Genomic DNA, 24,902 nt, shown 5'->3' with positions numbered 1-24,902 from the left:
ACAGCTGGGTCTGAGCACCCGTTGGCTATGCTGGCCAACATTCTAAGGGACAAAAGGGTGTGAGGGTAGAGTCACCAAACACACCCACCCCCACACACATTTCCTCTCACTAGAATGACCCATGTTGCTCAAGCATCACTCTGTTCCTGGGGTTTAGGGTTTACCATAAACTGGTTGATAGGGCCTAAAGTCACCACATTCCAAACTCAGTATCTTACATTAAGCACTAGTTATTTCCATGTCTGTGACAAAGGCAGGATAATCTTTTTCCTTTGGTAGGTCACTGGTGAGCAAATGGTACCAAGGAAGAGATAAGGAGTGAAAGAGAATTAGAGGAAAGTAGTCAGCAGCTTGCTTTGAGCCTCAAGATTCTGCCTGTGTTTCTGGAAAACAGGAATCTCTTATAGCATTAAGAAGAACTTGGGGGAAAAAATGGAGACAGGTAAAAGACACCTGGGACACCACAGGTAAAAATCGGAATGCCTTCAAAAATACAATCCTAGGCAGTGAGTGTGAGAATGATAAGTCAGACCCTATTTTCAAGAATTCTTAGTATGTGTTTGGAGTACACTTTTTTCTTGGCTTAGACAGTGAATAGTGATCTTCTGGGGATGTCTGCCCCATAGTCAAGAGTAAGTTGTAGGTCTCTTTTGAAAGAGATGCCTAATTCCACTCTAAGATTATTGAAAAATCATGGGAGTAGGGAAAGAACTGGACACAAAGCCCCTAGGTGGGGCCAGTGATAGAGTTAGGTCCTTGATGGGAGAAGGGTGGCACTGGAGTCATCGCTTCTGCACCAAATGCAGAGTCTTTAGAAGCCTGTGATAAGCATATGCTTGAGGCCTTACAATATGCTGTGGTGGCCACAGCAGATGGACATCGAAGAGCAAGGTATGGTCTGAGCAGGGCTGCAAAGACAGAGACTGGAGACCTAAGATAGAACCAGTGCCCGCGTGGTCATTGCCATGCTAGCGGGAGGCCCTGGCGTGGGACTTGGTGCTTGCCAAATGCTCTCCAGGGAATATTCTGACCCTTCGCACTGTTGTACTTTGACTACGTACATAATAGCTTAAAAAAGGCAAAACTTCTCTCTAATCAGTTGTTAGGACTCTGTGTGCTGTGGAGTAGAAAAATTTCATGTATTTTGGGAGCATTGACAACCCCTGAAACAGCCCTTCCTGGCACACTTTATAAATGCGATGTAGAAAATAAAGAAGCCACAGCTTACCCGAGACTTTTCAGCGATGGCCAAGGCGTACATTTCTTCATCTCGAAGCACTTTCAGCCATTCTCTCTCAATCTCTTTATTGAGGGGAAGACCCTTTTCCATCCTGGAATTGCAAGTGAAGATGAACTCTTCCTTCTCCTTGACTTCCTTTTGGAGTTCAATGGCCATGGCTTGTTTCATGGACAGCTCAGCAACAAGAGCCATCATTTTTTCAGTAGCATCTTTGATCTTTTTCTGGTAGCCATTCATCTAGGATTAAAAAGCCCAAGGCTTAGCCTGTGTATACACTCCATGGAGACAGGCTACTGGCTGGCTGTGATAGTGGGTGGCATTCTTGCCTGAAGAAGGGAGAGGTTAAGTGGGAATTCACAGAGACTAAGGACTGGAGGAGACCTCAGAGACTCAGCGCAACACTCTGGCTGTGAAATAAGGACAGGAGGAAGGAAAAGAAAGAGATCTGTTCATCTAGGCAACAGATTTCCAGGTGGGTAGAATTGAGGGGAATCGTTTAGTGTCTCCATATTTAAGAGGTGGTAAGAACAAGGGAAAGGATATTCTTGATGTCTTTAAGTTTTGACCTGATTTTGCCTTCTTGCTAGTTTGCTACTTATCCAGGGGGAGAATCTGATAGAATGGAACTGTATTAGTTACAGTTTAGTAACTGTATTAGTTACTGTATTAGTTACACTGGCCTAAATAAGATAATCAGCATCTGTGATGATTTTTAATAGAAGCTATTAAACATGTGTGTTTTATTGATCATAGTTCCAAGGGTACACCATTATGAGGTCATAAGCAAGCATGAGCTGAACTGGACCATCTGGACAGTAATTTGATGAAATGTAATATTCCTAGTTGTGTGTGTTTACATGCATGTACTTACCTTTTCATATAAGCTATTTATCATTGAATTAAAGAATCAAAGAATTAAAAGATAAGACTAACTGGAAATTTTGATTTTAAAGGACAGAAAAGAAGTAAAAGTTGGAATTGGTGGTTCCTATAAGCTTTCTGGCCCACTGCATGGCCTTTCAATGTGGCCTTAGCCCTGGTGGGGCAGTAAGAGATGACTCCTCCCACCCGCCAACACTCACTGTTGTATTACTTCGCCTTAGTATTTCTTCATATCCTTTCACTACTGACATCATAGTATAAATGTATTTGGGTATAGCCTGTCATCCCACAGGAACGTATTCTTCATGGGGACAAGGTCTATTTGTTTTACTCATAATGTTCCCAGTGCTTAGAATATAGGAGGCAAAATTAAAAACTGAATGTTTGTTGAATGAAGGAATGAATATGTTCTTAGTCTAATTGCTCAGTCCTTTGAACCAAGGTAAACTGAGACACAAATATGAGCTTCCAAAAACTACACCCTACCTCAAAACACTTTCTTCCCTAGAGTATATACTGGTCTATCTGTACATTTGCTTACAGAAACGTTGCTGCTGGTGATTTAGCTTTCCTCTGAAAATATAATGACCAATTATTATGTGCAAACTTTGTCTCTTTAATTGGAATAGGGAATATAATTTTTTTTGGTTGCACTGGATCTTCGTTGCTGCACGCAGGCGTTCTCTAGTTGCAGTGAGCGGGGGCTACTCTCTAGTTGTGTTCCATGGGCTTCTCATTATGGTGGTTTCTCTGTTGTGGAACAAGGGCAAGCAGGCTTCAGTAGTTGTGGCACACAGGCTTAGCTGCCCCATGGAATGTAGAATCTTCCCAGACCAGAGACTGAACCCATGTCCACTACAGTGGCAGGCAGATTCTTAACCACTGGACCATCAGGGAAGTCTGGGAATATAAATTCTTATAACTCTTCTATGCTGTACTAATTTTTAGGAAGCATAATTTGAATAAAAATGATAGGCATTCAAAGCTTCAATGATGAGTCATTATTTCTTTTAAATGTCATTAATTAATCAGCCATTGCACACTTGAATGTATGTATAAGTAACCAACCTCTCTTCTCCACAAAAAAAAACAAAAAACCAAAAAAAACGATGTTGTTATTCTGGGTTCTCTAAGTCTTTGCTGACATTTCACACTTTCTGTTCATTTGGGAAACTTGTAAGAGGAGCCATAAGCTCTCCAGGAGAGATGAGAGATGAGCTATGCAACCTTGCTGAGCACCTTCAAGGGGCCAGACATTTCTGCTTCACTATGTGATGCTTGCCGCCATGTTAGCTGATATCACACCCATTTCACAGATCAGTAAACTGAGTTTTAAGATTGTGTATATTTCTCAAGATCACTTGCTAGTGTTGATAAATCACAGATCTGGGATCTGAATGTCTTGTCTTCCAACTCTGCCTACTATGAAGAGGTTATTTTAAATGGAGGAGGATGAAAGTCAGGTAGAGAGCATGGAAGGTGGAGAAAGGAAAGGAAAAATAAATCACGAGGACAGGACTCAATTCTGTTGGAACCTTCCTGGCCACGTGTACGGTCTCGACAGCTCCTATTTGTGTTACTCTGGCTTTCCAGTTGACTACCAGAGAGACTGCCATCAGCTTTGACAAGCCAGCCCTCAGCAAAACCAACTTCCCCCACAGAAAGGGAAATTCATTTTCCAAAAGAAAGGAAGGCAACATTTAAAGAAACTCCAGATATGCTAATTTAGGCTAAGTTTATGAGCTTAAAAAAGTTTCTTAAGGTTTCTTATTTTATGAGGCAAAGCTGAGATTTGCACAAGTGCTGCAGTCCATTAGTGGAAATGATTAGAGCGGAAGAGGAAAAACCAAATAAAAGTGGCCGAGAAGGCTTCAGATTTACAATAGTTGAGTGTGCCAGAACTGTTTCTCAAACAAAACCGTCAACTTATTCAATAAATGTTTTTCTAGAGGTTAGTACATGCGAGGCATCTGGAAAACTAAGAGTAAGAAAGAACCACTGCCCTCAGGAGCCACAGTGGGAGGCATAGCGTCACTGTTATCCGTGGCATCTTCTTAACCATTTCCTCCCTTTTGCAGTGTGTGGACATTGGGTCCTTTCCCCTTTTGCACACAGCAGCTCGAGTGACTGTTGCTGACTGAATAAAACCCTGAGCTGTCACAGAAGGATTCTCCAAGGGGCCAGGGAGGCCAGGCAGGCAGCAGACCCTCTGACTCCAGACAGTGCAAAGTCCTGTTGCATCCTAATCACCAGCCTCGCTCCTCTTGGTATAGCTTCCAGAGTCTCTGCCTGACCCCTAAGCTTTGGATCAGAAGCCCTGGTATATTAAACTTAGGAAATTAGGAAGCTCAGTGTTACTGGCCTTTCTTCACTAGTGGGGCCTGGTGGCAGCTCCACCCTGTGGTGTTGTGTGATTGCTATTCTCTTTAATGGTTCCCTTCCATTCTGGGGGGCTTCCCTGGTGGCTAAGTGGTAAAGAATCTGCCTACCAATATAGGAGACGTAGGTTCAGTCCCTGGGTCAGGAAAATTCCCCTGGAGAAGGAAATGGCAACCTACTCCAGTATTCTTGCCTGGGAAATCCCATGGACAGAGGAGCTTAGCAGGCTACAATCCATGGGGTTGCAAAAGAGTCAGACACGACTGAGAGACTAAACAACAACACTATTGCTGGGATCTGGCTGCTTCTGGATTTAGGCAATTCCCATGCAAACTGCTGGATAAGTGAGCCCCTCCCTTAAGGAAGTAGAAAGGATTTAACATGGTGCATGAAATATGAAGATAATGATGGTCATTTTTGAGTATGTACTCTGTTAAGTGAAATTTGTGTACTGTCATTGAAAGGCTTAGAACTTCCCATTATAATGAGAATTCATTCAGGGAAACAAGACTGAAACTTACCTTGGTCAATTCTCTAAGAGTCATCTTTTTTTTTTTTTTTAAGAGTCATCGTTACAGTATAAATTTTAATTCTTTGTATTTCTCTAGTTATACAGCCTAACCTCTCCAGGGCTTTTCTCAGTAAATGAAGCCATCTATAGAAAGTGGAGGGCGATAGAGGAGGAAGGGCAGAAGAGAGAGGGCAGGGACTTGGGCAGACCTTCTTGGCTAAGAGTAGTGTGTCCTGCTTGCAGGCCTGCGTCTTGCTGTAGAGCCTGTCTGTGAGCCGGGAGATCTGTTCATAGATGAAATCCTTCTCCAGCAACTTCTCCTCCTTCTTAGCCAGCTGTAGTTCCAGCTACAGTTAAAAAGAATTTCAAAGGGAGAAAAAAAGTCATGCAAGTCAAAATCTTTCCTAATTAGAGTACTATTCCCCCTTTTCCCCAATGAAAACCCCTTGCCTTCATAACTCCAGAAGGTCTTTAGAACTGGACAAAGTCCAGACTTACCCTCTCCAACCTCCTCCATCCCCTCCCCTCACATGCACTACGGAGTTCTTTCTCCCCATGGCGAACAGTGGACCTCTCGGCTCCATCTAGCTCCCATATTGTCATTCCTCTGATATGCTCCCATCAGGAAGACTAATTCATTTAAGATGCCAAAATTGCTCCCATGGGCTGTGAGACAGAGATGGGTGTCTTGAAAGCACTCACATTTTGCTTCTTTTGGCAACATCTAAAGTCAAGCTTAGATTTTGTTACTAAATTACAATGAAAGGACTGTATTAGTGACTAGAATCATGAGGGATTAATCTGCATAACATGAAACAGTACCACAGATATCTGTGATGCTGATCAACAAGGGGACAACAGATGCTATTTTAAGAAAAGACATTTACCGCATCCATTTTTTTGATCATCTCTTCCTCAGTCATATCTTTCCCTGGAAGTAAGCGTGTTCTGTTCTCACCCTCGGGGTTTATAAACTTTTTCTCCAGGTCTTTTATTTTGTCTGTACACTGTGAAAACTGTTAAACAAGAAAGAAACATTAACTTTGCTCAGTAAATCTTAAAGTCACATAGCCCAGGGTCTTTAGGGTCCCTCCAGGCAAAGTTGGAAGGGAATTCTTAACAACCCTTCAGCTGGGACTTGGGGTGAGACAGTATTTCTTCTCACTCATGGTACCAGGAGGAAGATGCCTGTTAATTGATTCTATTAATACAAAGCAAAGTGGTGATTTCTAGGGCACCAAAAAAAAAAAAGACTTCATAACCAGTCCTTTTATTACTTCCCATTTGTGTTATATTCATGGGATGCCGTGTAGCTGTAGGGCTCTGACTATACACGCTTGATCTCTTTATCGCATACTGTTACAGGGGCCAAGGTAGATTGCACACAGGGCACTCAACACACGAGCCTCCAGTTTAAATCCCTTGCTGGCAGTAGGCTTAATGGCCTACCAGAGAAGAGTGGAGTTCTTATTACTAGGTGAAAACAGTGTACAGTCTGTGAGGAATAGCCTGAACTATCTGTATTTTTTTTGGTAAACACCCAATATGTTGTTTCATATATCAACTATATTTGTTGACCCTGAGACTTTGGAGGTAGATGAAGAAATACAGAAACTCCCAAGTAGGAGTGGCAGCTAAACCTAGCTGTTTTATAGGTAGAGATGTTGAACACAGTGAAAACCAAGAGTCATCACTTTAAGCTTTTCTACTGAAAATCTGTATAATCTCAGGCAAATCATTTATCTTCTCTAAACCTTAGTTTCCTCAACTGTCAAATGGGAAAATAAATCCCAAACTCATGGGATTGATCCATTAAAAGAGATAATACATTTAGAGTACTTGACAACATATCCAAGAGTGATACAGGTAGAATTTAAAATTTTAAATTTATTCTCGTCCTCCCAACAAAAAAGAATTTCAAATGGTGACATGAATATTTTTTTCCTCTCTCCACACTTCCTAATTGCCCTTAATATGGAGTTAAAGTATCCTTGTATGTGTAATTAAGCATTTGTTGTATTTGTTATTAATAATATTTAATGTCTCCATGGTTAATTAGGGAATTAAATAGGAAAAAATATGGTACTTGCTTATCAAAGTGGTACCTTGATTGATCTTATTTTCCCATGGGCTTGAAGAAAACCTGTTTCCTTTTTCTATATAAAATGGTGTTCTTATGTCCTAAAATAGTTCACATGACTTCTGAGAACCCTAAAAAGAGGCTATCATTGTAAGTAAAATATTGCAGGAAAATGTGACTCATGATAATCCTTGGATTAGACTGTTGGACAATTAAGAACTGTTGCAAGAAACCAAAAAATTCAAACCTTAAGAGAATTCTGAAAATGATACAAAAAAGAGGAAGATTGGGGGAAGAAAAAAAAAAAAAGAGCACAAAACACTGTCACTGTAACAAACAACAGGACGTGACAGGGATCTGGCACTACACGGCAGGGGCTTGCCTGAAGTTCAAAATTTCACATCATATCCTTCAAAGCACAAAGTGATTCGTGCTCAGTGTACAGTTAAATAATTAGATGCAGTCTGAAGACTAATGGGAAACTTTCTATTCAGCTGTCCTTTGGCTTAGAACTAAGATGGCCCCTGGGGTGGGGGCAATCCGGAATGGTGAGGCTGTGGAAGGGAGATGGTGGCGGATGAAGGATGGAAAGACAAGGCTGTGAAATGGAGCTAGGCTGGGGTGCTGCATGGGCCAATACACCTGGGGGACTGTTCCCAGAGGTGGGGTGGTCCTAAGAACTCTACTTGTCTGATACTTAATTTGAACTCCTTTGCATTTCTTTAGCGTATCCTCTCACACTGGTGTCCCAGTTCTTCAGTAAAGTCAGTTTACAGACACAGACCTCACAGAATGGCCTTGTGTGAGAGCAGGCGGAAAGAGGAGTGTGACACAGAAGTGGACCAGACCCCATGTTTGCGATCTGAGGAGGGGATCCCCCAGATGAACCACAGATTGGAAGCAGGAGTCAGTTTGCGGGAGACCTGGGGGAGGCCTGGGGGCTCTGACTCAGGGCTGCACTTATTGAAGAAGTGAACTGAAGAACACAAAGCTAAAGAAACACTGGAATCCAAACCTTAGTGTATTTGTGCAAAATGAAAGATCCTTTTGTCTGTATAGCATATTACACATTCAAATGCCATGAAATAGTACACACATCATCCAATTTCATAAAATCCTATAAATTGCCAAGACATGATTAAAAAAAAAAGACCCAGAACTGTGTCTATAGCATGAACTAATAAAATCATTTGCCTGTATACCTAGAAAAAGACCAGAAGGATCTCATCTAAATTTTTCATAAGTTTAATAGTAATTATATCTTAGGGATGTAATTTTTTCTCTAACTTTTTAACATGTTTTACAAAACTTCATAAGTGGAACTTGTCTTAGTTTTATAATAAAAAAATCTGAAAGCAAACGGGACTTTATAGAAAACATAGGTTAAAATGTGTTCCTGCTACATTGAATCAATGGGAAAAATTTAGCCTCAAATGTTTTAGTTTTTTTTTTTTCTTCTATTTTCACTAAGAAAAAAAGTATAATTATTACATAAGAAGAAAACAGTTTTAAATTAATGGTTTTATTTATTGGCTATTTTGTGTTTAAATGCTATGACTTTATTCCACTTTTAAAAAACCACGTCAAAGGCCAAGTTATTAAATTAGAGGGAAATTACAGGTGTTAACAAGGAGTTATGATTATCAATGTATAAGAAACAAAAATCTTGGCTCTAGAGAACAAGAGTATCAAAAATAAGAGAGCTAGATGGTCTGCAAGATCTTCCAGCAGGCATCAAAAACATCATTATGTGGGTGGTGGTGGAAGCCTGTCATCTTCCCGGGTGGTGAAGTGGTAAAATATCCACCTGCCAATGCAGAAGATGTGGGGTTCAATCCCTGGGTCAGGAAGATGCCCTGGAGAAGGAAATGGCAACCCACTCCAGTATTCTTGCCTGGGAAATCTTGTGGACAGAGGAGCCTGGTGGGCTACTGTCATGGGGTCAGCTACAGTCTAACATGACTAAGCACACACAGCGAGAGCCAGCTCTGAAGAAGCTGAGCTAGAGTTGAGATTTGTGAGAGTCTAAATTCCAAGAAAGGCAGAAAGTGATTCACCAGGGATTGAAAGACAGTCTATAGTTCAGATGTCTGAAGCACAGATTGTACCCTGACATTTAACTCATGAGTTCTAGGTACCAGGAGTAGCATGCCTTGATTTACAAGAAAGAACTTATATGACATACAAACAAAGGAGGAAAAAAAAAGAAGGCAAATGGTCCCAGAAATTTTGTCATTAATATATTTCCCACCTGAATCTGGAGCACTGCCAAGTCAGCATCCAAAGCACTCTTGACTGGCAGTAATTTCCGGGTCACGTGAATCTGTCTTTGCTTTTCAGCAATCTTGAGTTTCAGGAATCGGATCTTTTCCTCCAGGACATGAAGTTCAATTTCTCCATTTAGCTTCATCTTCTCTTGGATATTTATTTTTTCATAAAAAATGCACACTTCCTCTTCCCGCTCTATCAGCTGAACACCACTACGGTCAAATTGAAAGGCAGAGGCTGAGAGGATTTTGAGGCCACTGTTTTACTAGTCATTGTGGTCCCCTCTGGATTTGGGGGCAAAATAACACATCAACATTGCATAATTCCAGAAGACAACAGATACTCACTGTTGGCTTTCTAGTTAAACTCTTACATTTTGAATTTTTCTGGGCATGAGACAGAGAGGGTTGTTTAGCATCTGGACTCTGAGCTAACTGTGTTGTTGGCTGGCCTTACTATATCTGCAAGTCCCAAAGGTTTTCCCTGGATAGGAAAGAATGTCACTCCCCACACATGAACAACGTGATCCCAGAGTCTGATTTTCTGCAGACCCTTTTCATGGGCCAGACTCGCCAGCCAAGATCTGGCCAGAGGTACCCAGGCAGGCGACCAGGGAATGTGTTTCTTGCAGCTATTCTGCTCTCTCTAACTTGCCGGACCCATTAGGCTCTTTCACAGTTAAATATTTCTGATGCACGTTTCCCCATAAGCAAAATCCTGTCTTTTGAAATCATGCCAGGGGAAAGACCCCTCCTGAGGAGACTATGGGGAAAAAACAAAGTAAGAATTTTCTAATTCCAGCCTCACAGAATTGACCAGGGTCTGGGAACACACTGCCTACATGCTTTGATTTGTGCCAGGAGCCACATGAGAGGACTTTCTTTTCCCAGAGAGAACACCTGCCAGGCCTTTGAAAAAGTTGTGTTTGTCAGGACCCTGAAGTTCTCCCCTGATACTGTCTGCATCTATTATCCCAGAGTTATCCCATCTATTATCCCAAAGCAATCTTTCATTGCTTTTCCTTTCTTTCTCTCGCCTCCCTGAGGACATGTGTGAACAGGGTTATATTTGGTTACTCTTAGCTCTGTTTTTTTTCTCACTTGCTGTTCACTGGGTCATCTCCTGAGCTTCTTTGATCTCTTGACATCAGAAGCCAGGTGCGATGCCTTGTCACCTCTTTTACTTTCAGGGCCCAGCACTTACACAGAGCACAGCCTTACACAGAGCAGCACACAAGGGGGTTTGATGAAAAAAAACAAAAACAAAAACATAATGCCTGACATAGTTACTACAAGGTTCTATAGTCTCAAATGCCAGAGTTCTCAGAGCACAAGAAACTGGGGAAAACTGTTAAGTAGTAATTGATTAATATTATTATAGCTGGGAGAAATAATGCTTCAAGGGTAACACCTGTTGAAGGTGATACTTACTTGCTGAGAAAATGTACTGGGTGAATCATTTAATAAATCTGTCCCCAAAGTGAATACAAGATCCAAAGACGACTTATTTATTTCAATTATTCTGAAATAATTTGATAGTATCCTAAATGGTAGCCTGAGAAAGCTTCCCAAACCCTACTCTTGCCTGTCTCTCTTATGAGGACAAAGTGTCTTATTTTCAAGGAAAGCATACACCCCCCCTCCCTGCCCTGCAGAGGCTAATGACATCTAAGTGTCAAAGGTCCCTCACTGTTCACTGTCAAGTCTAGATAGAAAAATGGGCAACACTTCTAAATCAGGTCTCTGGGTTCTTTACTCTCACATCAGGTTCCTGGTTTTCACCTTTCATTTCGACGCTGAACAGCTCTTTCATATTTCTTCCGAAGCTGTACCATCTCCTCTTCAATCATTGTGATCATGTTGGCAAGTCTGTCGATGTTATTTAACTGGGCTTCTTTCTTCTCTTTCATTTCTTGAAGTTTTGCTACAATTTTGCACACATCGTTTTGCATGCTTTCTCTGATGGTAATGTTGTTGGCATGCTTCAGCATAGAATTTTGTAGCTTTCTTTTAAAAATAATGGGAAAATGGGTATGATTATAACTTCCTTTAGTTTCTTTAAAAACAATGAAGACTTCAGAAACATAAACTATCAAAGTAGCTCTTGCCTTAGTATGTTTCTTGAAATGACAATAGTAATAGCAATGATGATGTTCATCATGTCATACTCTTTAGGGATTTCTGTAATTTTCCAAGTCTCCAACTTCCTCTAATCTGGATTAGGACATCTTTCCTTGTGCCCCAAGAATCTGCTGCTCCCCTTTATCAAAGCAAGAGACTACAGTGATTCATTTCCTGCTCACTTGTCACCAGGGGACTCTGCTGTCTTGAGGGTACAGGTGGTTATATCTGACAGTGTCCACTGGACCTAACGTAGTGCTTGACTTAATATGGCATCAGAAACAATGCCAAATGAAAGCATGGCCTCTGTAAATGACATTTGCTTTCATGTACGATGAGAACCTGATTAGGATGTTAGCTCTGCCTTTTTATACCAGTCCCCTCTCAGCTCTACGCCCATCTCCCTTCCACTACCCCCCACACAAGAGCCAATTTGTAATATCTTTAGATAAGAAAACCGGGCAATAGTGGCCACCAGAAAAAGTTCAAGTTGTATAGATTCTATGGATCAGGGACTAAATACAGGTGGGAGAGTCCACCAGATCTTGTCACATGGTAAATAATAAAGTTTAAAAAACAACCATTGGATTAATTCATTTAATAACAAAAAGTCCTATATAAAGGACTATCTATGGATTTAAAAAAGTGGGCCGAGAGAGCTAGGATTGCTTGCCCAAGGTTACACAACTAGTAAGTGGCAGGACTGGGATTTGAGTCTAGAAAGGTCACCTCTCTTAACAGCTCTGCTATACTGCCTCCCACAAGTACATTAGGTGCTTCAGGACTACAGTCTTGGGATGCTGGTTAATTAACATTTGCTTGTCTTCTAACTTTAAATGCGGATTGTCAAATTTGTGCTTTTATTTCTAGATGAATAAATGAAAATAAAATGAGAACAGTTACAGGTTTAGTTTTCCCCTCACTTAAAAAATATACAGCTCCCAAGTAGAAGCATAAGGAATCACATTCAAATGCTTAGCTTGTCAGCTCTAAAGCAAGGTATCTGAGCAAGGGCTTTTCTAGCTTTGTAGAAGACTTGTTTTCCACTTCATCATCCCTAGGGTATTTTATCATTCAGTGACTCAGAAGAGAAACTTTTGAAAGGACAGTAGTTACTGTAAGACTTACCTTTCTTGAGTAACTGCACTGTTTCTTAAAATCTCCAGTTCATTTAATGACATTTTATGCCTTTCTTTTATTTCATTGACTTTCTGGTGAGCTTTGTGAAGTAAGTTAATAAATTTGTTTCTTTCATTTCGAATAGTGTCATACAGTTTAGCAAACTCTCTGAGTCTGTGCAAACACAAGAATTTTTGAAACTTGTGAAATAAATATGTTTCCCTCTTTAAACTAACTAGATAAGTCCTTGAGTAATTCTTTTACCTCCGATGAATTTCACGTTTTTTCTTCCTGTGTATCCGGATTTCAAGATCCTTTGCTTTGATCTCCCTAACAATGTTGGTATATTTTTGCTGAAATATAAAAATTAATTGTGAAAAAAAAAAGTTAATTGTGAAATTTTTAAAAAGTCCACCACCAACAGCATGTGGATATTCCCAGCCTCACCCCATCTCATAAGTATCCAATAAAGACCATTCTATCTTCATCAGCTGGGTTGTGCAGATCACAGGGAAGAGGTGAGGGTGAGGGCTGAAAATTACCTGGCCAGCTGAACTGAATTGCATTGACTAGGACAAAGGGTTCATTAAAGGACAGAAAGATCCAGAGAGGAGGAAAAAAAAGGAGCCTACCCGCGTTGGTTTGAGGAAAAGTTCAGCGAACTTTTCAAGAGCCAAAGAATGATTACCGAAAGCACGACTGGGTTGGGTGAGTGAGGAATTTGTGACGGATAGTTGAGGGAGGGGGTTTGGAATCTTTTTTTCCCCCCTTTTTAGAGGATAATTGCTTTACAATATTGTGTTGGTTTCTGCCATACATCAACATGAATTAGCCATAGGTATACATATGTCCCCTCTCTCTTGAGCATCCCTCCCACCTCACCTCCTACCCATCCCAACCCTCTAGGCTGTCATAGAACTGTTGAGAGTTGAAGGCTCAATGATTTTTGATGAGAGACTGAAGTCATAATTTTACTTTTGTTTGTTTATTTTTGGCTGCCGTGGGTCTTGGTTGCAGCGGGGAGATTTTTCTCTAGTTGCCGGGCAGGGGCTCCAGAATGCGCAGGCTTAGTACTTGGGGCTCAAGTGCTCTCGGGTGCAGGCTCCCTGGTGCAGCGGCTTAATTCCCTCCCACCCCCCGCCCCCCGCATGTGCAATCTTCCTGAACCAGAGCTCAAACCTGCGTCACCTGCATTGGAAGGTGAATTCTTAACCCCTGGACCACCAGAGAAGTCCCTGAAACCATGATTTTAAAGCACCTTTCCATTATTTTGTACTGTGGGTGTTTTTTCCTACAGAATGAAGTGATATGCTGAGACCAGCCCCATAAGGAGGTAAGAAACAAGATTCCACACAAATATTTTAAAAGACAGCAGCTATTGTTTCCAAAGTCCTCAAGATATACCAAGTGCTAAATGAACTAGTTACATCTTAAAATCTATTTTGTCTCTCATCTAGGGTGAGAAATATATTCAAAGAAGTACAGAATTTTGCTAGTAGAAACCAGTTTCTGCTAGCCTTAAGGACTGTGAGAGCAATTCCCATAAAAGAAACTAGGCATCTGAGTAACTGTGTCTATGAAGAATTAAAGAGATGTAAAATGTAGTCATCCACTCCCACTTGAAGGTGATAGCAACGTTGACTTTCTTTGTCCCTTCACCTTTTATCTTAGCAATGTAGATGAGAGGTGAAAATAAATAAGATTGACTGTTCCTTTTGGAAAGTATACCTTATGGAAAGTGTACCTTATGGAAAGTGTATTACCACTGTTTAACAGATTAATCAATCCCCAATGCTCAGAATAGTTCAGGGAAACAATATTTTCCTTTATTGATTTCCATATTTCAAGAGAAAGAATTGATCTCCTTTGAGAGAAATTAGAGAGCTAAATTAGCCAATTTAGTCATGAGATTTGACAGACACAGATTAGTCACACATGGATAACACATGTATCAGGTTTTGAGGTTAATTTAAAAATTGTCTAGTTCATGAAACATCCACGTTCCTTGTAACAAGTATCCTGCTCCTTGTTTGGTTCCTCCTCTTCCTCCCCTCTGCCACACTGTTCCTTCAGGCTGCCTTCTTTTCCCCAATCCTCCCTGTCCACTGTCTTTCCTTTCTTTACTGAAACCCCCTGAACTCTACTGGGCTTTGCCTGAGCTTCTGGGACAAGGATCCAAACTGTTCAACAGGGATTAAGTGACCTTCACTACCTGACCTCTCCTCTCGGGTCTCACTATTTGACACACTTTCCCCATCTTCCCATGCCCCGACCATGCTAAACCTTTAGTTTCTCTCTCTCAAATATTCTGGGGTGGTGGGGGATGTGGCAATAAACATTTAAAGGGCAGTTTGAACAGCTGGCCCTGTGTTGTGTGATGCAGATCTTTACCTTAGTTTTCTCTCATCTGTATTTATCCTCATGGCTCACTAATGCTTTGTTGTGCATTCTTCCCGAAAAATAAGAAACGCTACCCTGTGTGGGCTCGATAAAGGACAGAAATGGTATGGACCTAACAGAAGCAGAAGATATTAAGAAGTGACAAGAATACACAGAAGAACTGTACAAAAAAGATCTTCACGACCCAGATAATCATGATGATGTGATCACGAATCTAGAGCCAGACATCTTGGAAAGTGAAGTCAAGTGGGCCTTAGAAAGCATCACTAGGAACAAAGCTAGTGGAGGTGATGGAATTCCAGTTGAGCTGTTTCAAACCCTGAAAGATGATGCTGTGAAAGTGCTGCACTCAATATGCCAGCAAATATGGAAAACTCAGCAGTGGCCACAGGACTGGAAAAGGTCAGTTTTCATTCCAATCCCAAAGAAAGGCAATGCCAAAGAATGCTCAAACTACTGCACAATTGCACTCATCTCACGTGCTAGTAAAGTAATGCTCAAAATTCTCCAAGCCAGGCTTCAGCAATGCGTGAACCATGAACTCCCTGATGTTCAAGCTGGTTTTAGAAAAGGCAGAGGAGCCAGAGATCAAATTGCCAATATCTGCTGGATCATGGAAAAAGCAAGAGAGTTCCAGAAAAACATCTATTTCTGCTTTATTGACTATGCCAGAGCCTTTGACTGTGTGGGTCACAATAAACTGTGGAAAATTCTGGAAGAGATGGGAATACCAGACCACCTGACCTGCCTCTTGAGAAATCCGTATGCAGGTCAGGAAGCAACAGTTAGAACTGGACATGGAACAACAGACTGGTTCCAAATAGGAAAAGGAGTACATCAAGGCTATATATTGTCACTCTGCTTATTTAACTTATATGCAGAGTACATCATGAGAAACTCTGGACTGGAAGAAGCACAAGCTGGAATCAAGATTGCCCGGAGAAATATCAATAACCTCAGATATGCAGATGACAGCACCCTTATGGCAGAAAGTGAAGAGGAGCTAAAAAGCCTCTTGATGAAAGTGAAAGAGGAGAGTGAAAATGTTGGCCTAAAGCTCAACATTCAGAAAATGAAGATCATGGCATCTGGTCCCATCACTTCATGGGAAATAGATGGGGAAACAGTGGAAACAGTGTCAGACTTTATTTCTTTGGGGTTTCAAAATCACTGCAGATGGTGATTGCAGCCATGAAATTAAAAGACACTTACTCCTTGGAAGAAAAGTTATGACTAACCTAGATAGCATATTCAAAAGCAGAGACATTACTTTGCCGACTAAGGTCCGCCTAGTCAAGGCTATGGTTTTTCCTGTGGTCATGTATGGATATGAGAGTTGGACTGTGAAGAAGGCTGAGCGCCAAAGAACTGATGCTTTTGAAGTGTGGTGTTGGAGAAGACTCTTGAGAGTCCCTTGGACTGCAAGGAGATCCAGTCAGTCCATTCTGAAGGAGATCAGCCCTGGGATTTCTTTGGAAGCAATGATGCTGAAGCTGAAACTCCAGTACTTTGGCCACCTCATGTGAAGAGTTGACTCATTGGAAAAGACTCTGATGCTGGGGGGGATTGGGGGCAGGAGGAGAAGGGGACAACCGAGGATGAGATGGCTGGATGGCATCACGGACTCGATGGACATGAGTCTGAGTGAACTCCGGGAGATGGTGATGAACAGGGAGGCCTGGCGTGCTGCGATTCATGGGGTCGCAAGGAGTCGGACATGACTGAGTGACTGAACTGAACTGAACTGACCCTGTGTGAATGCTTGCTCAGAATTAAACAAAGCTGCACTCACAGACAGCCAGCATCTGGGTCACATGGTAAATTTAGGTATTCTACTTTAGTAACATGTCGTATCATTTTTAAGAAGAGTTATATACTTATTTTAGTGTTTGGGGTGGTGGGTCTTCATTGCTGTGTGTGGGCTTTCTCTAGTTGCAGCGAGTGGGAGCTTCTCTTCCTTGTGGTGCTCAGGCTTCTTATTGCAGTGGCTTCTCTTGTGGAACACCGGCTCTAAGTGTGTAGTCCTCAGTGGTTGCAGCACTTGGGGTTAATTGCTCTGGGGCATGTGGCATCTTCCTGCACCAGGGATGGAACCCATGTCTCTGGCAGGTGGATTCTTTACCACTAGACCACCAGGGAAACTCCATAATAATTTTTAAAAGAGGGTCTCTGGTCACAATCCTTATGTGGAATAAATGATTGTAATGTTACGATTTTAGCTATCATAGAAAGATTGTTTTGCTATTGTTTCATGGTCAATTTTTTTTGGGGATGTTGCACTGGGTCAGCTCTGGCACTTGGTCAGGAGCCCAGGAAAGGCATAGGGTGAAACAGTTACTAAAGGTAACTGTCCTCACATTGGTTTAAATGATGCTGATTCGATGAACTTGGGAAGGAGAGTGTTCTGATGCTGCGGCTCCTGAGTTGTTCTGGGTAAATCATGATGGACTGTGGGATGGTGGTGAATCACAGACACCTGTGCCTTTGGGCCTGTCAGCCATTTCCCCTGGAGGTACCCACCTTATTCTTACTGAAATTGTCATCTGTTCAAATCCTCTGCTCATTGTCATTGATCTAATTCTTTTTCTCTCTAGATTGTTGACTGTTGCCAGCTGAATCCTGGGACTGTTTTTCATTGCATGGTTGAGTTTTGTTTAGGGAAGCTGTGTAGTCACTGAACTTGAAGGGGACTTAGTCATAGTTTTCTAATGAACATTGTATTAACATGAGGCTACCCTGGACTGTTGTGGTAATTAATGAATGGTTACAAAAATGCAGTTACCTGAGCTTTCAGGAAATCCTTGGATTTTTGCTCCTTCTCATCAATTTTGATTTGAGTCATACGGACAAGGTTGAAAAGCAGTTCTTGAATGTTCTCTTGCTCCTTTAAAAGCTTGTTTTCCTCAGCAAGTTGCTGTTCTACTAACTTAGACTCAGCTTCTGATAGGATTTTCTTTTGGAAAAACACAAATGTTATAAAGTATTTATTTGAAGGAACACACTAAGGCCCTTGGACTGCAAGGAGATCCAACCAGTCCATCCTAAAGGAGATCTGTCCTGAGAGATCATTGGAAGGACCAATGTTGAAGCTGAAACTCTGATACTTTGGCCACCTGATGGGAAGAACTGACTCATTTGAAAAGACCCTGATGCTGGGAAAGATTGAGGGCAGGAGGAAAAGGGGACAACAGAGGATAGATGGCTGGATGGCATTACCAACTCAATGGACATGGGTTTGGGTGGACTCCAGGAGTTGGTGATGGACAGGGAGGCCTGGTGTGCTGCAGTTCATGGGGTTGCAAAGAGTCAGACATGACTGAGTGACTGAAGTGAACTAAGGCCAGTATCTCAGACAACTTTAAAAATCTTCTATGTAGAGTTTATTTTATTAAAACACAAAAAGTAACTCTGCTGCCTTAGCACCAAGTATTTATCTTATAAAAAGAATGTGCAAACATGATAGCATAGAACGTTTTCTTATTCAGAATATATTTTCAAGTAAGGTTTTGAAGAGAAATAAAAGCATGTTTTACTTTGACAGTGGTTTTGGATAAACAAAATTTGAAATTGGATATTAGTGAAATAATGCATTATTTATTTTGAATCAGTAGACTTTTTACTTTAAACTCTCATGAATTTGTATAATTTTTTTGCCAGCTCAAACATATTTTTTTTCCTCCTCCAAAATTTTAATGTGGGTTTGAGTGGACTTTGAGATAAAGAAACAGACTCATATTAGGTAGGATCATACTCTCTTTGACTCTTCTACTAATGAGGTTTCATGGAACACAGTTAAAAACACAACTTTGCATTAGTCATTCTTAGAAACTTAAGTGAAACTTGATATTAACCTGCTGGGTTAAATTCCTCTTAGCTACTTCAACTTCCTTATGGAGTTCTCGCCTTCTCTCAGATAATGTAGAATCATCTTTAGGAATAGCTTCAATCTGGAAATCAGAATTTAAAACAGGTATTATACAAGAAAGAAAGTTTCAGTGTCCTGTAGTCAACCCCATCATGAACCTTTTGAAAATTGTGGGCAAATTACGATTCTCACTCTTACAGGAAACTGCTTATTATGCTGACTATTCTTTGTAAAGTCATGGTAAATTGAAATATGACGATTTGCAAGAGATTTGTAATTCACCAGCTGCAAATATTCTACTTCTTATTCATTTGGAAATAAAAACCTTACTACTCTTGATGAAAGTGAAAGTGGAGAGTGAAAAAGTTGGCTTAAAGCTCAACATTCAGAAAACGAAGATCATGGCATCCGGTCCCATCACTTCATGGGAAATAGATGGGGAAACAGTGGCACACTTTATTTTTTGGGGCTCCAAAATCACTGCAGATGGTGACTGCAGCCATGAAATTAAAAGACGCTTACTCCTTGGAAGAAAAGTTATGACCAACCTAGATAGCATATTCAAAAGCAGAGACATTACTTTGCCAACAAAGGTCCGTCTAGTCAAGGCTGTGGTTTTTCCAGTAGTCATATATGGATGTGAGAGTTGGACTGTGAAGAAAGCTAAGTGCCGAAGAATTGATGCTTTTGAACTGTGGTGTTGGAGAAGACTCTTGAGAGTCCCTTGGACTGCAAGGAGATCCAACCAGTCCATTCTGAAGGAGATCAGCCCTGGGATTTCTTTGGAAGGAATGATGCTGAAGCTGAAACTCCAGTACTTTGGCCACCTCATGTGAAGAGTTGACTCATTGGAAAAGACTCTGATGCTGGGAGGGATTGGGGGCAGGAGGAGAAGGGGACAACAGAGGATGAGATGGCTGGATGGCATCACTGACTCGATGGACGTGAGTCTGAGTGAACTCCGGGAGTTGGTGATGAACAGGGAGGCCTGGCATGCTGCGATTCATGGGGTCGCAAGGAGTCGGACACAACTGAGTGACTGAACTGAACTGAACTAACAGTTGCTAACATTTATAGAGCATGAGTATGTGTTAAGCAAAGTTCTAAGTGTTTATATGCATGCTGCTGCTGCTGCTGCTGCTAAGTCACTTCAGTCATGTCCAACTCTGTGCAGCCCCATAGATGGCAGCCCACCAGGCTCTGCCGTCCCTGGGATTCTCCAGGTAAGAACAACGGAGTGGGTTACCATTTCCTTCTCCAGTGCATGAAAGTGAAAAGTGAAAGTGAAGTCGCTCAGTCATCCAACTCTTCATGACCCCATGGACTGCCACCTACTAGGCTCCTCCATCCATGGGATTTTCCAGGCAAGAGTACTGGAGTGGGGTGCCATTCCCTACTCCGGCTTATGTGTATAGTCTTATTTAATTCTCATAATAACCCCATTAGGTAGGTAATATTATCTCCAACTGTACAGATGAGAATGAGGAACAAAGACATTTAAGCACCTTGCATGGTGGTATATGTGTAAACCCAGGCAGTTAGACTCAGAGCCCATGGTCTTAACACTGTATTTTACTACCTCTTTAATGACTCAGAACTTTGGAAACCTGTCTCAAATGATATTTTTTATATCAATACTTACCTGAATTCATTTATGAAATACTATAAAGAAAAATAGGAATTATTAAGAACAGAATAGTTGTCTACTCTGTAGTAGTTTGAGTACTTGGAAAGTTGTTATACAAAAGAAAACTCTCTTAACTTTTTTGTTGATACTTGAGATTCCATCATTACATTTCTATTGTATTAGCTTGTGCTTTTGTCCTCTGTCAAAGTACTTTGAAGAGAGAACATCTTATTATAAGATATTGTTCCCTTATTAGCAATGAACTTATCGGATTCTTTATGATGGAGAAGAAGAGCAGAGAAAAAGAGGACACGTGGCAGCTGATGGGGAAGGAGTACCATCCAAGGATACAAAAAGGGTTACACTGGGGTGCTGACTGCATACTTGACTCAGAGAAGATTTAGAGTTGGATCTTCACACCAAAAGCTCATGACTCCAATCTGATGTGGTTTATTTCCTACTGTGACAGCACATACTTCTAGGCACCAGAGTTGAATATTGGCTAAAATGTGTCCCAACAAGAGAAGATCGTACTCCTTTAGTGATTTACAGGTCACTAAACAGGATCCTTCTGAAGTTCACACTGATCTTTTAAAGTAGTTGAAACGCATCTTTGGGTGCTTCACACCCACGAACCTGTGCATCTTCAGTAGCAATTTTTTTGTCCACAGAGGCCCAATGACCTCCTGCTTTCCATGGCCTCTCCTACTGCAGAGAGCTAGCTGCTGAGAAGCATGTACTGGACTTAGGAAAATGGGACATGGTATTGTGAAATCCATGTAACAATATATAGACTTTGTGATTTGGATGAGCAGATAATTCCTACAGCAGGTCAGAAAATGGAGAGCTCCACATAGACTTGAATAATCAAGGAAGGTTTCAAGGAAGAGTTGAGAAGCCAGTGAGGAAGACTTTGATTTTTCCTTCTGGAAAGTAGAGTTAATTCTTCCTGGACAGATTGGAGTCCAGCAAGTATCTTGGTCCCTGACTATTTCTCTGCCACTGATGCCCAGGAGCAGGCTGCTCCAAATGTTGCTCCCAAGTGTAGGCAAATCTGTACATGTACACTGACAGGGACTAGAGAAGCTTATACAGTTTCTATAGAAGATATGATGAGAGCAAACTCATCAACTCCTCTGTCAACTAAAGGCTCCTGACAAATTTTCCTGGATTCAGGTCTCAGGCATTTTAAGTTTTTTCCAGTGTTTTAAATTACAAACAATACTACAGTGAATGATACTCATTTTCTGAATTCTGCATAACTGCTTTTTGACATTTTCTCAATTCTCCACAAACCCAGCCCTCTAGTTTCAGGAGGGAATTACGTGTGCTTTGTTTGTGAAAGAGGTAACAAGGTGAGCCATTGGTAGCAGAGCTTCCTGGCTGCCTAGCCAATATCTATCCTCCACTTTGACCTTACTAACTGAACCCCAATTTTGTTCAGAGCTGCAGTGTATCCAAAAATCTTCAAACCCCTTCAGAGTTTGGGGTGATGATAAGAGCCAGGTGGGCCAATAGAATGTAAGTGGAAATCTGGAGGTGCTCCTGGAAAAGTGACTGTTTTAGAAAGACGGTGTCAGCCAAGTCAGCTGCCATATGCATTTTGCTCTCTGCCCTTCCTCACTTCTGTATGATCTTATGCCCAGAGGCTTAATGACCATTTTTGTAATGAGAAAGCTGAGAGGCTCTGGACTTTGCATTATGTGAAACTGCTTGGCGTGTGCCTATCTTTGGATTTTTTTTATTATTTGAATGAAGCAACCCCTATTTACTTAAGCCACTGTAATTGAGTGTCTGTTACTTCTTGAAGCCAAATTAAAAACCTGATTGATACATCTCTTCCAAAGGAAATCTTCCTAAGGTAATCTGGGGAATAGGCTGGAGTTACGCTGAAGTTCCCACTAATGGAAGAAGAGAAAAACTGATCAAGTATCAAAGTTCTAATATTAAGTTCTAATACCGAGGTAAAGTAATTGACCATTATTTTTGAGTCCCCAAACTGTATATATAGTATGTTTTATAAGCTTATTCATTTTAGTGATTTATTTGATTTTTGTAGAGTAGCATTTGATGTATTTTTTAAAACTGTGTGTTTATTGTAACAAAAAATAAAAAATGTAGGTAAAGTAAGAAATTAAACATCTTCACTCCCCACTCCCACATTCAGATGCTACTCATCAGGAGGCAGCATTAATAGTTTGGTGTCTGTTTTTCCTGACCTTTTAAATACATGAACAAACATTTACTTTCATAAAATTAAGAAATTAGGCATATTCCGTTGTAAACATCCCAATTACTTTGTATTAGTGAACTTCAGTTTCTTGAAGGCTCTGTTGTTTTTCTAAAATATTTCAAATTTTCATGAGGTCTGTGGAATTCTGGGAGAGTCTCTACAGTCAAAGGCCTAAGAGAATCAAACAGTTGTCCCTAGGGAGAAACAAATTTTGAAGAATAGCCTGAGCCCTTCATGCTTTCCTTTATCTTTTTTGTTTTTGGAATGCTTGCAAGTCTGAAATGTTCAGGCTGGGAGTGACTGGCCTGACCCACTCCTATTTTCAAGTACTGCCAGTCAGCGTAGGACCATGGCTGGGCTAATTGTAAGTCATAAGTTCAAAGAGGAAGTTAATCTTTCCCTGAAACTGAACTAGAACAAAAGCATACACTTTTCTTGAAATCAGTGAAGGAAAAGGACTTTTATTTTCATTTCTGTTCTACGCTATATGAGTGTTATTTTATGGACTTAATAGCTAGAATTAGTCCAATATAAATAGTATTTCTTTACTGAAATACGAACAACTTGTGAGCATTCTACCACAATTTCTTCTTTGGTCAGCAGAAATCCCTTATATATTTGTGTCAAGTGAGATAAGTCTATAGTGGCAAACCTCATCATCAGAAACAGCATGCAGTTAGCTTTATAGTACTCTCACTCTTAAATATAACTTGATAGCTAAGGATTACCAGATAGATGAGAAAAATTTCTAGTAAGAAAGAGAAAAAATAAACAAGAACACAAAAAACAGAAAAATGTAATTTGCAGAGAAAAAATAAGCTATTATTAATATCTTTGGTGAGATTAAAAAATGATATGAAGTATGCATAAGGTACAATAAAAAATAAGCATTAGGAGAAAAATAGCTCATGGAAATTTAAAATATAACAGAATGGAAGAAAAAGTGGAGAAAATTCCCTTGTAGCAAGTCAGAAAAACAAACAATGGAAAATATGAGAAAAAAAAAAAAAGACAAGAAAATTAAAAGGATTCTTTGAGAAGGTCTAACATCTGGATACTAGAAGTCCCAGAAAGAGAATAGTAAAATAAAAGTGGACAAACTTGGAGAAATTATTTAAGATGGTGTTTCAGAGATGAAAAACGTTAAGTCTCTTTATGCAAAGAACCCACTGTGTGTCCAGTATGATGGCTAAAAATAGAAGCCTCACAGTGGGAACGTCATCATGAAATTTTAAATTTCGGGAGGCAATAAAAAATCCTACAAGTCTCCAGCATGGAAAAAAAAGAAACACTGGTTTCAAGCAAAGAATCAAGCATGAGAATGGCACCAAGTGTCTTAGAGAGTGAGTGAGTGAGTGAAGTCACTCAGGCGTGTCCGACTCTTTGCGACCCCGTGGACTATAGCCCACCAGGCTCCTCTGTCCATGGGATTCTCCAGGCAAAAGTACTGGAGTGGGTTGCCATTTCCTTCTCCTGGGGTCTTAGTAGTGCAATAAAAGACAATTGATCTATGCCTTCATTATGAGGAAAAATAATTTCCAATTAAAATGTCATATCCAGTTAAATTTTTAATTATCTGTTAAGCTAAAGTGAGGATAAAATATTTCCTGATATGCAAGGTGTTCTGACAATGCAGTTTCTGACACACCAGTCTTAAAAGATTACTTTCCATTCACCTTTTCTCAGGTAAAGGAGGACAGTATCCCCTTCCCACAAAAAGAGAGTAAGTCAAAAGAGAAATAGAAGAGACTCATGGACTACGGGATCCAACACAGGAGAGAGATAAAGGGAGTCACCAAGATGGTGCAGTAAGGCTCCTAAGCTGGGGAGTGTACATGTAGAGAAGTGAGACCCAATTTGCAACAGATCGGAAAGCTGAGAAGAGAAAAGCAGCTTCTGATATCTGGCAGTTGACCTGGCACTCACAGCTGGGCCTTGGTGTTCTGTTGAACACAATTTAACAGAAAATCACCATCAGACAAGACCATTCTATGATCATAGACAAAAACAAGACCACTTTGTCTTTGGTCACAGATACAAATAAGAACATTGTCTAAGCCACAAAATATCATGTATTCCCAGCTCCTGGTCTTCCTTGCCTATTATAGCTCTAGCCTCAATCTAGTCTTTTCTCTTTCTGCCATAAAATTTATTAAGATAATCATAGGATTACCCTCA

At 40.7% G+C, this 24,902-nt stretch overlaps 1 protein-coding gene across 1 annotated transcript in view; it reads right to left on the bottom strand.

The window, feature by feature from the left end:
- CCDC146 (coiled-coil domain containing 146) overlaps nucleotides 1-24,902 on the bottom strand; it is a 141,608-nt gene that overhangs the window by 537 nt on the left and 116,169 nt on the right. Inside the window, exons 10-18 of the mRNA XM_005679099.3 lie at nucleotides 18,851-18,946; nucleotides 17,782-17,952; nucleotides 12,864-12,952; nucleotides 12,609-12,773; nucleotides 11,142-11,366; nucleotides 9,344-9,572; nucleotides 5,900-6,028; nucleotides 5,222-5,359; nucleotides 1,229-1,477 (exon numbers count right to left, since the gene is read on the bottom strand). Of these exons, the coding sequence (XP_005679156.1) occupies nucleotides 1,229-1,477; nucleotides 5,222-5,359; nucleotides 5,900-6,028; nucleotides 9,344-9,572; nucleotides 11,142-11,366; nucleotides 12,609-12,773; nucleotides 12,864-12,952; nucleotides 17,782-17,952; nucleotides 18,851-18,946 (1,491 nt within the window). The remainder of the gene's footprint in view (nucleotides 1-1,228; nucleotides 1,478-5,221; nucleotides 5,360-5,899; nucleotides 6,029-9,343; nucleotides 9,573-11,141; nucleotides 11,367-12,608; nucleotides 12,774-12,863; nucleotides 12,953-17,781; nucleotides 17,953-18,850; nucleotides 18,947-24,902) is intronic.

This window comes from Capra hircus, chromosome 4 (genome assembly GCF_001704415.2).
Source record: "Capra hircus breed San Clemente chromosome 4, ASM170441v1, whole genome shotgun sequence".
In the NCBI taxonomy this organism is placed as follows: Eukaryota; Metazoa; Chordata; class Mammalia; order Artiodactyla; family Bovidae; genus Capra; species Capra hircus.
The sequence above is the reverse complement of the archived record's forward strand: the minus strand, read 5'-3'. Positions and strand labels throughout refer to the sequence as shown.